Raw genomic sequence first — 16,882 nt, forward strand, 5'->3', positions numbered from 1 at the left:
CCCTCGAAGGCAGCATCAGCTGAGCTAAATTGCCATCACAGAGCCCTCAAGGTCCTCATTTGAGTCCAGGTGAAGACATGCAGCTGTTCTGTTGGGGAGACAGCTCCAGCGGACAGTTCGGGTCACAGGGGGCCCCCAGCCCCGTGTCCTGGACCGTCCCCGGGGTTGTAACTAAGATCTGCTGTGGGGATCGGCACACTTTATTTCTTAATGCAGACGGGGACATGCTGTCATGTGGGCACAACTCTCAGGGACAACTTGGACGACAGAAGAAAAAAAATGGAAAGATCATAGGTGAGTAGGCTGTTTAGCTGTTTTCATTTAAAGGAAACAAAATAATAAAACAAAATATTATAATTTTATTATTTGATTAATTGCTTTCTTAGTTTCTTTTCACGGGTATTTGGACATATTTATTTAAGGTGTGATTTGACCGTGTGGCGCAGGCTTTTAATCAGATACTGCGTCCTTAAGAAGCGATAAATCATCTCCGGAACACTTACTGCGTAAATAAAACTTAATGCGTCAAGTTTCAGTTTCGTTTCAGTGCTGTCGGTGCAGACAACGAAAGTTAAAACCTAAGAAACTTCAGAGTTGCTAGATGTAGCAAGAAATATGAAATATGACGGAAGCGCGAACACGGACAGTCATATAAATCACGTGCAAAATGTAAGAAATAAATAACAGGTTTATATTATTGTCTCATATTATTATATATTTTTGATACATTAGCATGCATATTGTATGCATGTATGTATGTACTGTGAAACCTAGAAGCTATAACTGGCTTTAACCCAGAGAAAGCGCAGGTAAGTAAGGTAAGCTGTTTACTGCTTTGCAACACTATAGATGAGAAGCTTTGCACAGGTTTTAGCGGATGTCCCAAACTTCCCTGTTTGTCTTTGTTTATGATTAAGTTCTCATTAGGCTGAGGCTACTGTAGTCAGACATGTAATGTGATCCAGCTGACACGTTTGTGTGCAATTTCTGTCGTTCTTTCTAAGCTCAAGTGGAGGGGCTGGGCCGTGTGGTGGCGATGGCTTGCGGTCAGGACCACTCTCTGGCTGTGAGTGCATCTGGACACGTTTTCTCCTGGGGGGCAGGAGAGGATGGACAGCTAGGGTTACCAACACCTCCCAACAGTCACAGACCAAGGTAATCACTCATTCAGTGACACATGAATAATATGCACAATTATCACTCAATTGTTCAAAGCTTTTTGCCACATTTTTACGAATTGTTGTCCATCATCATGCAGCAAGGTGCCTATCCCACTGCCCATACGGATAATTCAAGTTGCTTGTGGAAACTCCCATTCCCTGGCCCTGACTAAAGGTAAGACACAACTTTGTGTGTTCATATGGAACAAGGGCGATAACAGTTTTCCCCACACATGATGACTGATGATGAATTTTTCCTTTTTTAAAGTGTCTTTATCCGTATTGTAAACCCAGCTTGCCCTAAAAGTGTGACGTATATTCTTTCACGTAGCTGACAGTATTTGAAGATATTTCATTGTCCAGAGGCTCATTTGGCAAAGAGAGTCAGTCCATTTAAACTCCAGCACTTTATCCAGCAGTATATCAATTAAAAGGCCATAACTGCGCCTGAATTTCTAATTTGATTTACATAATTCTCACTTATATAACGTATCCATGCATCCTATTTATTCTACTTCTAAGTAAAATATTCTGTGGTGGTTGAGGAATAATAATGTGATAAACTAAATTAATGATTTGTTTGTTAATTGAACATTTTAAAAACACTTTTCACCTCTCTCCAGGAGGCGATGTCTTCTCGTGGGGTTTAAACAGTCATGGTCAGCTGGGCCTGGGGAAGGAGGTGCCGGTGCAGGATACACCCGTCATAATTTGTGCTTTGGCTGGAGTAGCGGTAACCCAGATTGCAGCAGGAGGGACCCACAGTCTGTTCCTTACCCTTGCAGACCTGGTGTACTGCTGTGGGGCCAATAAATGTGGTCAGCTCGGGGTTAACAGGGTGGATGAGAAAGGTAGAGCAAGTTAGTGACTCATAAACTTAGTGTATATGTGTGTGGCATGATTTGAAATAAAACACACTACTTTTTATCTGTTTCTGCTTTAACAGGCAGGTTCAACATCTGTATGGTGCCTGCGCTCAGACCTCTAAGTGTCTCCTTCATAAGCTGTGGAGAGTCGCACTCTGCTGTGCTGACAAAGGTTTGACTTCACTGGTTCATCCAGGTGACTCCAACCATTGATTAACAAAGTAAAAGCTACGGTTGTTTTGCTTTGCAGGACGGTAAAGTTTACACTTTTGGAGACGGAAGCCAAGGTCAGCTCGGTCACAGCACCTCTGCTAATGAAGTGAAGCCCAAACTGGTTGCAGGTGTGGATGGTCCTGCTTCCCAGATTGCATGTGGCAGGTAAAAACCGGGATGTTTTGTTTTTAATATAAGCACCACCATGGCTACCATCATGATCATTTATAGCGTTTCACAGTCTGTGTGCTAAAGATCCCCGTTGTGTTGTATTGTCAATGTTAGCTAGAACGCACTTAAGCATAGAGAAAAGTGCCTGGGTGGATGAGGTGTGTTTGATGAAGCAGTTTGAGTGCTATTTAATACCCACTCCATGGACTGTTTTTGGTCTGCCAGGCATCACACTCTGGTTTTGGGCTCTTCTGGTCAGCTCTGGGCTTTTGGCAGTGGAGCTAAAGGTCAAACTGGAAATGGGCACAATGGTGGCAGTCTGACTCCCACTCTGGTTCAGTTTCCATGGACCACTGACGATGCAGCAGCCATGCCCAGTGGTATGTATGCGTGTTAGATGTTGCTAGTAGGATTAATAGTTCAGAATCTCGAATGTAAATTAAGTTTATGTGCTTTATAAATTTTGAATGTTTAGATGAAATTGTTTGATTTTTGTTTAAGCAGACTTGAAAATAGCTGCTGGGTGGAACACAAACTTTGCTTACTCTTCACCTGCAGAGGTAATCAAACACCTACAGCTTTAACTGCTCACAGAAAACAGGTCACTCTGCCTGCTCACTTCTTCTCTCTTTTATTTTAAGAACTCTGTTCACAAACAGATAACCGGACGTCTTGATGAGACAAAACTCCAAGAATGGCTGATGATGGAGCATAGTAATGTGGAGGCAAAAAGGTAATTCATCATCATTCTGGGATTTTTAGATTTATGTGACTGCAGTTTTAATATTAGTTATATTAAATATATGTTCAAGATCTTCACTGTCTCAGTCTCTGCTGTTTCTTTCTCTTTGCGACAGAGAAATAGGATCGATGTTCCTGACAAGTTCAAGTCTTGTTGCAAGTTTCACAAAAGCCAAGTAAGTCCTTCACTGATGGTTTTGTCTGGGTCGGGGTTAATCTAGAAATGTAAGATTTAAGGGTTGACTGGTTGGTGCTGCCGCTCACCTCTGTTTGATATCAGTGGGTTTCCACTGGAAGCAGGCGACTTAACCGTGGACCTGGAGGCCGCTAGCCGAGCTTTCGACCAGCTGTTCACAAGACAGTGGATCAAACAATCAGTTAAGAACATTCTTTAAACAATTTGAGATATGACGACTTTTTTTTTAAACTTGTGATCTCATACAGTAGGTCTCCTTTCCATGCAGGTAAACTTGGTCCCTCTGTGCGACTTGCTGTCAAGAACTGCATTAAAATCTCCAGAGATCATCCTGATTCTTCTGACCTGCCCGCTTCTTCAAGAGGACTCTAATGTCATGAATACAGTTCTATCTGTGGCCATCACTATAGCAGAGATGTCGGACAAGACTCTGGAAACATTAAGTAAATGACTTTTGTCACAAGATTGGAGAACAAGCTTGTTAGTCAACCACTCGTTGTCAGGTTTATGCTGTAAATGCTTTAAATCAGTGGTCCCCAACCTTTTTTGTGCCACGGACCAGTTTAATGTCAGACAATATTTTCATGGACTGGCCTTTAAGGTGTTGCGGATAAATACAAAATAAAATGATACGGCTGATACGAGATGGTCCCACCTGGGAGTAATGGGGGGTAATGACACCCGAAGTGTGTTGCTTATGCTCAGTCTGCTCCGCAATTTTGTTTTGGTAGCTGTAACTGCAGAAAACCCTGCTTCACACTGTTCAGTCAGATTAGAAAAAAACTAAAATAATGTAAGTTATTAATTTTTTTTCTGTGTGGCCTGCTACCCCAAAAAATAAAATTTATTCATAACACATGGGGAAAAGACCCAGGGAAACACAGTTAATGATGAAAACCATAAATTTCACACCCGAGCCTCAACTCTCGCGGCCGGGTACCAAACGACTCGCGGGCTGTTAACGGTCCATGGCCCAGGGGTTGGGGACCGCCGCTTTAAATTAACACTAATTAACACTATTGATATTTACTCTTTAAACTCTTTAATTAAAACAATTTTTTTTAATGTTAAAATGTAAGTACTGTTGTTATCCATGAATTTTCAAATTTAGCATTTAATGAAACAGCATTAGTTGTAGTTTTTTTTTTTTTTTAAATGAGATGCCAAATATAGTTATTTACTTTCATTCCTAGACAGAAAAAATGTTTTAGTAGTTGAATGTTAAATTCGGTTTATATGCATAAAAAGTAACAACATATGACAGGCGGTCTAATAAATTGGTTTAGCCCAGTATAATGATCGAGTTTACTGTGATAACTTTAAAAGTATTTATTCAATGTAAGACACTGTTTTGTTTTAAAATCTCTTCAGTTTGTATAATAAGTTATTTTTTTATTGCTAAATAATAGTTTTGGAGATGTTAGAAATCCAATTTATGCAGTGTAAACTTAATATTTCTTTGTATGTTTTTTGTGTGTTCTGCAGAAAAGTGGTGGAGTTCACTGTCCCCCTCGATACTGATGAAGCACATCATGGTCTTCAAAAAGGCTCTCGCCTTCATGCTAAAGAATGGCCTCTTACAAACACACAACCCAGGAGTCAAATTTATCCTGGAAGCCCTCAAGCTGCTATACAAAGTCAGTGCTGTGTGCTTTACTTCTGTTTTTTTTTTAATGACCGTTAGATTTTGGGTATGAAATATTGGTTTCAATTAACAGATCAACTGGAATCTCTTGTTAGTAAAATATGATCAGTTCTAATAATTGAAAGTCTTGAGATAGAAAAACTGTTTAAAAAAAAAGTTAACAAATGACAATATTGTTTCTGTTTTCTTGATTAAAAAATATATTTTTTTCCAGGCAAACAAAGCTGGAAAGTCCTACAAAGTCCCACTGAGCACCTTTTATGTAGAAGAAATCACAAATGCTGTGCAGCTTGACACTGACATCATGCTTTGGTGGCAATTCTCCAAAGAGGAGGTAAAAACAAACAGTACAGTAAACTCAAGTGCTTCAAATAAACAATGTGTCCATTTGTCCAGTATGGATTTCACTTTCTGTCAGACTGCTTTTTACTGATATTCATTATTAAATGACCGATTGTCTTAAAGGATGACGTGAACACACCTGCCATTTTCTGTCGCTACCCATTCCTTTTGACCCTGCTTCACAAAGTGGCCGTATTTAACTTCTGTGCAGCCACAGTGAAGGTAGAACGTGGATTCAGATTTCACCCTTTTTAACCATCTGCAATTACACAGGAACTGATTTCTATCTTTTAGCAGATTTCCTTCTAATTGGGTTTTTTTGCACTTACAGAATGTGCATCAACTCGCTCATCAAGCAGCTTTGGTGCCCCATCAACCGCATGCCCCAGACTCTCCACCTGCCCCAGTCTTCCAGCTAACCCTGAGGCGATCTCACCTGGTCGAGGACACCTTCAGACAGCTCAGTGCAGCCGACCACTGTGCATTCCAAAGGGAGCTTTTAGTAAATATGAAACTTTACTTTTACTAGATTGCTAGAGCTAGGGTTAGCACTGTTGGCCAGCAGTGTTTCGTTAAAGTGTAAAAGAGGACCCAAGTGTTTAGATGAATGCCCATAAAATTACTTTAGTAATTCGATATCGATAAGCAGAAGAGAATGGACATGGGATTAAATAAACTGCTCTATAAAATCACGAGTTGCAGAAACTAACAGAAACATGATTTTTTTTTTCTGTCCTAGGTGCTGTTTGTGGAGGACAGGAAGACAACAAATGTCAACAAAAGGGACTTTTTCCTGCATGTGTTTGATGAGCTGATGGCTCCAGAATCTAAAATGTTCATATATAATGAGAGCCAGACTGTGGCCTGGTTCCCTCCCAAGGTAAGACCAATTATGGAAAAAACCTACATTAATAATCTATGTGCTGCTTAAAAAAATAAAGCAGCAGATTAAAAAAATTAATATAGAGAGATATAGATATATGATCAATTTCAGATTTAAAATTGATTTTTCTGTATCACAATTTCTTTTTATTCACCGACCAAACAGCCAAAAGTAGAGGAGAAGACTTACTTCCTGTTTGGCGTTCTGTGTGGCCTGGCTCTCTACAACCACAACATTATCCACCTGCGCTTCCCACAAGCTCTGTTCAAGAAGCTGCTCAGGGTCAAACCTACGCTGGACGACATGAAGGAGTTTGACCCTGTGCTGGCAGAGTAAGACAGACTTAAAAACACACAAGTGAAACGCGTTCTTTCTCACATGACATGACAAAAGAAGTTTATTGATACATAGATATTTCCCGTGCGTTTAACCTCAAATACACTGAAAATAGTGCTAACAACAGTATCAAAACATTCATCAGTGCTTTTGTGCCTTTAGGTCTTGGAGGATCATCTTAGAGGACTACACCCCTGATGTTGTTCAAACGCTGGACACTACTTTCACTGTAAGTTTACTAAATCATGTGTTTCGTGTCTGTTTTTCTTTCACACTTTCTTCACCTGACAGAGTGATTATCTGTGGTAGGTGTCCTGGGCTGGTGAGACAGTTGAGCTTGATCCAAATGAACCAGGAAAACTTGTCACCGGGTCAAACAGGTGTGTATAAACAGTCTACACAGCACTCCTTCTCTGCCATCTAACAGCTACATCCACGCTGTGCTCCCTTCTTTATAGTTGCAACATGCCATTACACTGGCTGGGATGTTGCCAACACTATAAATCAGTACTTGTATACTTTTAAATGGTTTTTTTTCATCAATAGGAAAGAATACGTAGCTGCCTTTGTGAACTACGTCTTCAACAAATCAGTGGAGAGAGTGTTTGACGAGTTCAAGAGAGGGTTTTTCAAAGTGTGCAACATGGACGTGGTGGACTTCTTCCAGCCAGAGGAGCTGCAAGCAGTGATGGTGGGCCAAGAAAACTACGACTGGGAGGTGTTCAAGAAGGTAAAGAGATATAAACTTGAAGAGATCCAATATTGATGCTAAGATTTTTATTCATAATCTGATTTGTTTTTCTTTAATTCACCATATTCTGAATGAGTAATTTTCCTTGCCAATGCAGGATAGTTTAGCACGGTATGCTATGAATTCCCTAAAACACCTGAACCATATGTGTCACCATAGTTCAGTTTGACCAAAAGAATACAAAAAGAATAGCTGACTGTGTGCACACTTGCAACGTAACATAAATCAGGAATTAAATTTAAAGCTTGCACTCTGCTTATGAAATTAGCAGAGTGACACCACTGACACCTAGTCTGGTGCCAGTGGGATAAAAAAAATGTAAATGATACACATATTTCATATATGTCCTTATTTTTATGTTCCCAAACAGAACACATTTTATGAAGGCGAATACCATGATGAGCATCCAAATATAGTGGTGTTCTGGGAGGTGTTTGAGAGCCTGACAGCAGAGGAAAAGAAAAAGTTCCTTTGTAAGTATTTCATCATTAGGCTTGCTGACATTTCCATTTACGTCTATCAGTTTTAGCTTACTTGACATGTGTTTCTTGATGTCCTGCCAAAAATTTGTGTAACATTTCAGATTCCATTTTTCACTTATCCTCTGCTATTTTCTTTCATCCTCAGTGTTTCTCACAGGCAGTGATCGCGTACCCTTCCTGGGAATGGAGAGCATCAAGATGAGAGTGGCTGTGCTGCCCGATGCTTCTGAACGCCATTTGCCTGAATCGCTTACCTGCCATTTCCTGTTGTTACTGCCCATCTACAGGAGATACCCAGTCGAGAGGACGATGCGCACAAGGCTTCTCCAGGCTATCAATCACAACAGAGGCTTCCGGAAGAAGCAACGCACCACAGAGTGAAGCAGCAGGGGTTTCGTTGTAAAGAGCCCATCTTAGCATCGGTTATTTTTCGGCTCTTCTTGCTTTACAGTCTGTGCTATTAATTTTGAGTGATATTTTTTATTGTTATTACAATTTTTTTTTTTTTTTTTTTTTTTTTTTTTTTTTGTGCTTTTAAAATGAACACAAGCTTAAATCTTCAATAAATACAGTGCTTAGCAAATTTCTTACACCGCCCAGTTTATGGATTAAACCACAGTATTGGTAATTAATAAAATAACCTTTTAATGGTTCTGTAGTGGTTAATCCACCACTGTGCACAAGCTCTCAAAATTCTGATTTGTAATGCTACAAAATAACCATTGTTATCTGTGAATTTTCAGATTCAGTTTTGCAAATAAGCGTGTCAGATTTGTTATTTTATTTATTTTATTTAGTTTCAGGGGTTGAATTGTATCCTCAGAGAAGTCCTGTGTGCCTGCTCAAATGTGGGTAAAAAACATGAACCCACTTTGTTGTCTGCCTAAGAAATAACAGTATAACGTTTAGTTGTAAACAAGTTTTTGACAGATTTCTATAATATTTGTGTAAGAAATTTGTTAAACACTTCATGTCATACCTACTTAGAACATACTTAGATTAGGAAATCACCTTTTCTTGCATTTGTACCTAGTAAATCATCTTAATAAATTCTCTGCTATGCTGCCTAGTATTTTATTATTTTTGTATTATTACCACTTCTCTGGAGATGAGTTACACTCTGACACAACTCAGGACACTACCTCTGCTCAATAATGAGACACAATAACAGTACCTTCATTACAGTCAATATATATGGTTACAATAATAAAACTGAAAATGATAAATTACTTGACTCCTTAGAAGAAAGAATTATCTTCTGGCTCTCCAAATACACAAACTCAATCCTCTTCATTGGTGGAGACTTTAACATCGCTTTAGGTAATATGGTTGATAGATGGCCTCCAGGGCAGCAGTCTTCATACAGTACAAACTTTACAAATTTCATGGGAAAATGTAATGTTGTGGATATTTGGAGAGAAAAATTTCCAGATGATAGACTCTTTACTTGGCGCAACAGGATCCAGGATCCTGTTGCAGGAGCAATTCACATTAACATCCAAATGCTTACACTGGATAATATACCTTACAAATTCTCCTATTTGAAGTTAAATAATTCCTTACTAAAGGATTCTTGAGAAGATATGGGAGTCAAATGACTAAATTGAGGAAGAAGTGATCAGCAAACCTCGGAGGAAGATTTTACTAGACCTTCAAAATAGATTGGACGGTTTATACCGACGCAAGGCTGCGGGTGCTTTTGTAAGATCCAGGAAGAGGTGGCTGGAGGAGGGAGAACAAAATTCTGCTTCCTTTTTCAGGCTTGAAAAATACAGATCAAAAACAAACTCTATTCATCAACTAAATATTAATGGCATTGTCTCCTAGGCAAATTTTTGTGCCAAATTCTATGCTAAACTGTACAACTCAAAATATAATGAGGACGTTTCAACACTATTTCTCAATAATATTAAAAACCTAAAAACTATTGATGTGGACGATAGGAGTCATTGTGACAGCCCTCTGATGGTGGAGGAAGTTTCTAATTCCATTTCTGCACTTAAGGCCAATAAATCTCCCGGCACAGAGGGTTTAACTGCAGAGTTTTACAAATCATTTTCTAATCTCCTGGCTCCGTTCTTACTACAGGTTTTCAAAGAAAGTATAGAGAATAACACCCTCCCTCCTACTCTTACTCAAGGTCTCATAACACTTATTCCAAAAGACTCACTTTTTATTGATAATTGGACCCATCTGTCTGCTCAATAATGACTATATGGCTTTAGTACTTGTTAACAGAATTTAAAGAGTTCTTGAGACACAGTCAGGCTTTATGAGAAATAAGCATATTTCTAATAACATTAGACTAGTTTTGGATTTACTTGATTACTCTGATTTGGTACCAAATCAGATTTCCATGTATGTCAACTGCAAGTGTCCAGAGTGAGGACAGACTGAGGGACCCACTGCTGCACATCATCTGTGAGGCTTTGCACCCCTGATGATCCACCAGGACAAACTCAGCAGTGTGTGAGGAGGAGGAAGAGCCAGCAGCAGCTGACAGATGGAGAGAATAGACAGACTTTAATGTTCAGAAACCTAAAGTATGTATCAGCAGCAGAATGGAGCTAAAAATAAATGTCCATGTTTTTTTTTTTTTCAGTTATATGAAGCTTGGAGTATTTTGGATTAGTAGCACTGCTGTGTTTGTTGCATCATCTTGCTGTAATTGTTTGTATGCTTTATATATTTTGAGGTAAGTTGATCTATAGTGTTACATCATATTCTATAAGGATGTTATGTGTTTGGATACTTTCTGCCCAGTTTGACCCATTTAGCAGAAGTCAGCCTGTTTAAGGCTCTGATATCTATTCTGTAGGTATGACTTTCTCACCCAATAAAGGAATATGCAATATATCAGCCAACTCTTCATTTTATCACAAACAGTTATCACATTTTAATTATTAAATAATGGTACAGAAATAAGGCCTCATCTGTATAAGAAAAATTACCAGTACCGGGACCGTACGAGGGAAATTTCTTTTGCAGTTCATCTGATACGATAAAATTACTTATTATATTTTCCAGTGTTATTGTTTGTTTTTTGCTAGGGAGAAGAGTATTTATTTTTGTTATGAGAATCAAACTGGTTAACATTCATAGGTGTTCTCAATAAGCTGAATACATCTAATTTCTGAAAAATGCAGACAGCTATCATTTGAATGCGATTCTGAAGTGTAATACATGTTTTGCTAGGGAAAAGTGTGCATTCAGTGACTGGTTGGTGAGTGGTTTCGGGAGGCTAGTGGCACTCTCAAGGTGAAATTAATCGCAAAGACCGAAAACCTTTGGGTGCTTGACTCCAAGCAGATTGCCATTGTTGCCCACAGTTTGTATGACACCTAATGGCTGCAAACAGTAACAAGGTACTTGTGGAGTATTAGCGAAAATGTGAAAAGTAGAAAGCAAACCGGAAACACTTTCTTAGGTTTACTTTGAAAGCAAACATTATCCGCTTGTTTGTGTTGCACACTTTCAAGTTTTATTGCCTCTCCACTAGTAGGTGGCAAGTGTTCGCAGGTAAGTCACCATCTTTCATGCAAACTACAGGTAACCATGGAAATCTGCTAGCAACAGCATAGATGTCAAGTTAGACACTGAAATAAAAAGGACTTTAGGTGAATGCACTACACAACAACCCCTAATCTTTAAACTTAACCACATTTGTCGCCTCTGACGTTCAATCTTTCACTCTTCTCCTGTAGAGACGTCCTGCAGGGGGGCAGAGGGAGGGAACAGCGCAGACGTCACTGACTAGGCATTCGTTAAGAGTTTCACGACCGCTATCAATAGCAGTGTGTCTTTTTGGGGGGGGGAGCAGGGTGAATTATACAATATATATATTTTCAGAATCAATACAGAGTGTGTGAACAATGGGGGTTAGGCATTATATGACATTTCTAGACGAGCTGGGTAACCCTGGTTTCCAGATAGATGTTTTTACTCATGTTGCTGGACAATTACAGCCATTAAAAAAAAAAAAAAAAAAACATTAGAAGGGGAAAAGCTTTCATCGTCCAAACGTTCAAGCAGAGCCAGTTGATCATTTTCAAACCCAGATTTGAGTTCTTTTTATTAAGTGGACGGTCTGTATGAGGTTACCGCTTTTTCTTGGCTCAGAGATATCACTCATGAAACATCTGCAATAATAGTCTTGCTGTACACAAACATACATACATACATAAATACTCCTAAAAAACCCCCCAAAAAAAACATAATTAAGCAGTAATTACACAGTAGAAAAAAGAAACTTAAAGCCAATTGCTCTTGCTACAAAATTGCGAAGACTTAAAAAAGGCAATGCTAATGAAATGGCTGTGCTGTGAAACGGCGGTAACGCCTCGCATCTTCTCTAAGTCGTCTTGTAGCGTGTTGTTCAGCTCCACACGTACGTGGAGTCTTCATGTCGCTGTGTGTTTCATCCAAGTCCAGCTTCTTTGATATGTATGTTGTGTTTATTTTCTTTTTTCAAATTTTAGTCAGGTGAGATGACGAGTTCTATGTGCAAGTGCTGGAGTTTTTATCTGACGAGGTGGAAAGTGAGCCAGTACATGAAAATGGGCTGTGCTGCTGCTATAGCCATGGTGAGGTACATCCTCAGTTGGTTTCTGGCTCCTCTCACTAGCTTCCCTTCTGCTGCTGCTTCTGACAACAGCTTCAGACGCAGAGTGCGTATCTGAGGAGAGACAAGCAAAAGATATTTGAAAACGTTTTATTTGCAGCTCTAGATTTTTTAACCTGAGCATCCACCAAAGCAGCTTTGCAAAAAGACAAATTTATCTTATACTGTCTTAAACTGGTGGGTTATACAACCCCCTCAGTTCAACTGTCGGACACAAAAACTCTTTCAACGCCTCTTTCTTTAACACTCATCTCCCTAAATTGTCTTTTTCTTCTGACTGGCTGCTCCTTGCCTCACCAATGCAAACAGCACGCATTGTGCTAAACAGAAGTCAGGGTGGAACAAGAGTACAGGAAAAACAAATGATACAAAAAAACTTGAAGGCTAAACGTCTGACTCAAAAGGATTATTGCAGTCTCTGAAACTTCGGCCACGTTTAACAACAGCACCCCCAAGTGGAAAAAACTTAAGTCTGCAAATTACCTGACCTGTCTAACTTTTTATCTTTAAATATGACTACCCCAAGTTTCAGGAAGTTATGATAAAAAAAAAAAATCACAAGGAATTTATTATTATTATTATTGTTGCGATTATGTACTAAAAAATACAGAAGGATGCATTTGCACAGTTTGACGTGAGATCTATGAACCTTTAAGGCTTTCTGACATGTGTTCAAGCCTATAACCATCTTCAATAATTTTTCAAAAATAAAATCTGTACATCCATCCATCCGCTTATCCTTTTCAGGGTCGCAGGGGGCGCTGGAGCCTATCCCAGCAGTCATAGGGCGAGAGGCGGGGTACACCCTGGACAGGTCGCCAGTCTGTCGCAGGGCCAACAAACTCCACACAGAAAGACCCCGGTCTGATGGTGGAATTGAACTCAGGACCTTCTTGCTGTGCAGCAACAGTGCTAACCACCGTGCCACCCTAAAATCTGTACACTAAAACAAAATTACTAAACGTAAGTAAATAATTTTACTCACCATGAAGACAAAGATGGCAGCACAGCACCACAGCAGAGACAGATAATATGCCGGCTTCCCAAACAAAAGGCCCGCCACTAAGCCTACAATCATCCTACAGAAACAAAAGGAGAGATATACACATTTAAGGCATGACACTGACAGATTCAGAGTAATAAAAGGCAAACAATGACACCAATTGGTACATACCCAACATATTTATAGCCAGCAAAGGCCAGCAGGTCTATAGTGGTGAGGTCTGTGTTTACAGTGACAAGGTAGAGCGACAGGAGGACCACCAGGACTTCCATGATTAACCACACCAAAGCTGAGCTTGCCTGAACTCCCAGCAGCTCTGGTGAAAACCTGAGGAAGTCCATAGAAATAACAGAGTCCATAGAAATATAACAGAGAATACTCTAAATCCTTTATTATGAACCTGTGGTGATGTTCTCCATTTTTGGCTTTAAGGTTTGAAAAGGACAGCCTTTAAGAAAATGAAATGGCGTAAACCAGAAACACATAAAACTACAAGTCTCCAAAAAGTGTTTAAGATGGTCATAACCGGAACTTAGGGTCATACTCAAATGTGCATCACTCTGATAAAAACATGGATGCAGATGTACCTGCTCTGTGTGCCGAGGGCCAGTCCGGCCACCAGGATGTATGTGATGAAGCCCATGGTAGGAATATAAAGATCGGGAGCGTTCACATCAAAGCGCGGAGCCACAGGAGTGTCCTGCTGGTAGCTCACCTCCCAGTTCTGCAACATACATGATCACACACTTACTTTCAAACATGTAAGACCCAAAATAAACATGTTTTTAAATATTTGGGTGTATGTGAAGATATCAGGTTTCTTCTTTTATCTTAAATATTTATGGAAAACCACAAGCAATCTCTACACATATCCACCAGAATGATTGACATTTAGCAGGTGTAAAGAGACTCACTTCGTGCATATATGGGAAAACTAGAAGGCCCAGCTTCTTCCCGACGTACACTGTGTCCACAGCAAAGTAGTACTTTAGCTTGGAAATTGGGATGAATCTATCCAGCTGAAACAAGCAAGCATGCGGACATGAATACGAGGCTCTGACTAACAAGGGCAATCACTGCATTTATTCTACCATTATTATGAGATTAAACATGAGCAGGATTTTACTGGACTCATTCCTGTTAAAAATTGGTGAGCTGCTCTTACGTTCTTGTCAACCATTTCTCTCCCCTGGGATGCCAGCGAGCTGCCATATGCCATGGCCAGATTGGACATGGGCTCTGACAGGAGGGTCTGACCAGGAAATCCTGCAGTTTGAGGGCCGGCCTGCTGGTTCCTGCCAATGTGACACAAGACAGGGGATCAGCTCGGTGAACATGATGATCTAATCAGCAAAAGCAATATTTACAACACATGCAAGCAGAAGACAAAAGACATGAGCTCGATCAAGTAAAACATGAGGTGTGGAATGTTGTCGCCCCCTTCTGGCACTGAGTGTATTTGTAAAAACACAGTCAAAGGCTTCTTCTTGAGAAGGAAAAAACAGCTTCATCCTCATTGGCAGGAGTCCCACCTGTATCCTGCCTGTGGTCCAGGCCCAGCTCTGCTCGTATCCTCAAACAGCTGACTGCCATCTGGACTGTCCCCTGGACTATTCCTTAGACGCATACTGGGCTCTGTGTAAAAAGACAGAGTTTGGAGAAGGAGAAAACACTCATGATGGATATCCTTAAGGGTAATCAATCTGTCCAGTTAGAAAACATGAACTATTGTGAACCCATTTCACCTGTTTTGGTGAATACAGGTGCAGTGGAGAGACATCGATAAGAGAGCCCCTAAAAAAGGGGTTTTAAAGAAAATTCTGCATTTAACTGGGGCCAGTGAAGTGACTTCAGTGCAGGGGTAATATGCTCAAATTTCAATATTAGTGTAAAGACACTGGTTGCTGTAATTGGGCCAAAATGAATCCGTCTTTCTGATGATTTGGATAATCTTGTAAATAAAGCGTTACAGATGCATGGACTAATTTCTCAGAGCCAGTTTGAGATCTGGATTTTCTAACTTTTACTATTCGTTAAGTGGTAGAAAAATTATTTAACTGTTCTCAGAAGGGAATTTTAATTATGAGAAAAAAATCTGTCTCTAAGTTTTTGGACTCACAAACAAATATTTCCATCCCGTTTCAGTTCAGTTCTTAAAGGTTTCGAGACATCCAGCAATTATGAAGAGGTGTTAGATCAGAGGAAAAAGACAGGTATAACTTTGTATCATCTGCATAACAACAGTAAAGTATATTATTATTATTATTATTATTATTATTATGTATGATAGCAACAACTGGGATCGTGTAAAAGTTAACAAGTAATTGACTAAGAACACCCAAAGTTTTTAGACCACAGTGTGCTGTTGAAGATGCTGGTCTGAATTAGCTATAAAGAGAACTGTTAAGGAAAGTACACGTCTATTTACACAAAATAAATTCATAGTATGAAATCTCAGTACAGAAGACAGTCTTTTAAGTCATTTCCCTGAAGTATTATTCATATAATCAGACACTTATCACAAGACCTGATTACTGCATCCTCAGGCGCCTACTGCTTGTTTAGACCTTGTTTTCCTCTCCCGTGTAAAGAGCAGCACACGGAAAAGAGAAGTCTTAAGAATGAAATAAAGAAGCTAAAAAAGTGAAATAAATATGTAAATATTACAAAACTGTTCTACTTTAAGCAAGAAAGCAAGCTTCTTCAAGAGGGCCCCCTCTGCAGTGGCTTGACACATTTTTTAAAAGCACAAAAATAACACTGTACATTCATTACTAATCATTAAACTGATCAGAGTTCAAATAAGCACTGTTTACTGCAAGCTCTGGCTCCTAAACAAACAAAGCTCAGCATAGAGGGAGCAAAAAAAGACTCCGAATAAGTAACGTCATCAGAGGGGACCGTTAGCCAGCCCAGCCCGTGCAACGGGAGACGAATTAGCTAGTTAGCAGTGTCAACACATATTGTCGGCGCCTATTATATAATTAAAGCTCTTTAATTAAAGTTGAAAGTTAAGCTTAAATTCACCGTTTAACTGTTTAACGTCAGCAGGTAGTCTCAACCGGCTGATAAGAGCGAGCTAACAGTAGCCAGCATCAAATGTGTGCATGCACCCGGCAAACGTATGAACTGAGCTAATGAGAAAATTACGTACGTAACTTACGCTGTCTGAACCCACTTTGAGTTGCAGTATAATCCATTTTAGAACAAGCAGGCGGTAGCGGCAGCTGTCAAACAAGCGACACTACTCGAAGTTGGTACTAGTTAGCGAGCTACACTGGGGAAGCTGTGGTCATTCATGAAATTTTACACGGAAGTGAATACGCTCTTCTTCTTCTTCTCTTGTAAATGTAACGATGAACGGACGTGAGAGGTGAACACCGCCGTCTGCTGTGTCGAGGTTTCTTCACGTCTATGCCCACGATAACGTTTCTATTGGTTTTTGCTTTGCTGCATTAATCATGGGCGACTG

General features: G+C 39.8%; 2 protein-coding genes and 1 long non-coding RNA gene across 8 annotated transcripts in view; 1 reads left to right on the forward strand and 2 right to left on the reverse strand.

Annotated features, from left to right (window-relative positions):
• The window catches only part of LOC146693915 (uncharacterized), a 340,133-nt gene that overhangs the window by 217,028 nt on the left and 106,223 nt on the right, over positions 1 to 16,882 (reverse strand). The gene's annotated exons all lie outside the window — the stretch shown is intronic.
• LOC146693927 (putative E3 ubiquitin-protein ligase HERC6) lies at positions 29 to 8,851 on the forward strand. 2 transcript variants are annotated; one of them, XM_085429923.1, is made up of 23 exons: positions 29 to 294; positions 1,005 to 1,155; positions 1,259 to 1,335; positions 1,784 to 2,011; positions 2,107 to 2,198; positions 2,277 to 2,404; positions 2,636 to 2,790; positions 2,915 to 2,970; positions 3,052 to 3,143; positions 3,268 to 3,327; positions 3,432 to 3,528; positions 3,616 to 3,790; positions 4,833 to 4,984; positions 5,207 to 5,326; positions 5,458 to 5,556; positions 5,666 to 5,836; positions 6,074 to 6,214; positions 6,383 to 6,549; positions 6,716 to 6,782; positions 6,863 to 6,933; positions 7,100 to 7,283; positions 7,675 to 7,777; positions 7,932 to 8,851. In XM_085429923.1, the coding sequence occupies exons 1-23, from the start codon at positions 78 to 80 to the stop codon at positions 8,165 to 8,167; spliced, it is 3,039 nt and encodes a 1,012-aa protein (XP_085286049.1). In that variant the 5' UTR covers positions 29 to 77; the 3' UTR covers positions 8,168 to 8,851. The 2 variants fall into 2 exon arrangements, with proteins under 2 accessions (XP_085286049.1, XP_085286050.1); XM_085429924.1 differs by lacking the exon at positions 29 to 294 and adding an exon at positions 546 to 669.
• yif1b (Yip1 interacting factor homolog B (S. cerevisiae)) lies at positions 11,588 to 16,818 on the reverse strand. Of its 5 annotated transcripts, none has more exons than XM_085429927.1 (8): positions 16,589 to 16,818; positions 14,943 to 15,045; positions 14,576 to 14,705; positions 14,325 to 14,429; positions 13,998 to 14,134; positions 13,582 to 13,737; positions 13,393 to 13,486; positions 11,588 to 12,461 (listed from the first exon to the last, which is right to left on the reverse strand). In XM_085429927.1, the coding sequence occupies exons 1-8, from the start codon at positions 16,608 to 16,610 to the stop codon at positions 12,306 to 12,308; spliced, it is 903 nt and encodes a 300-aa protein (XP_085286053.1). In that variant the 5' UTR covers positions 16,611 to 16,818; the 3' UTR covers positions 11,588 to 12,305. The 5 variants fall into 5 exon arrangements, with proteins under 5 accessions (XP_085286053.1, XP_085286052.1, XP_085286051.1 ...); XM_085429926.1 differs by having other exon boundaries at positions 16,574 to 16,818; XM_085429925.1 differs by having other exon boundaries at positions 16,565 to 16,818.

The sequence above is a fragment of the Copadichromis virginalis genome, linkage group LG14 (genome assembly GCF_057382275.1).
Source record: "Copadichromis virginalis isolate Kocher_CV1m ecotype Utaka linkage group LG14, C_Virginalis_male_GT1.1, whole genome shotgun sequence".
Lineage (NCBI taxonomy): Eukaryota > Metazoa > Chordata > Actinopteri > Cichliformes > Cichlidae > Copadichromis > Copadichromis virginalis.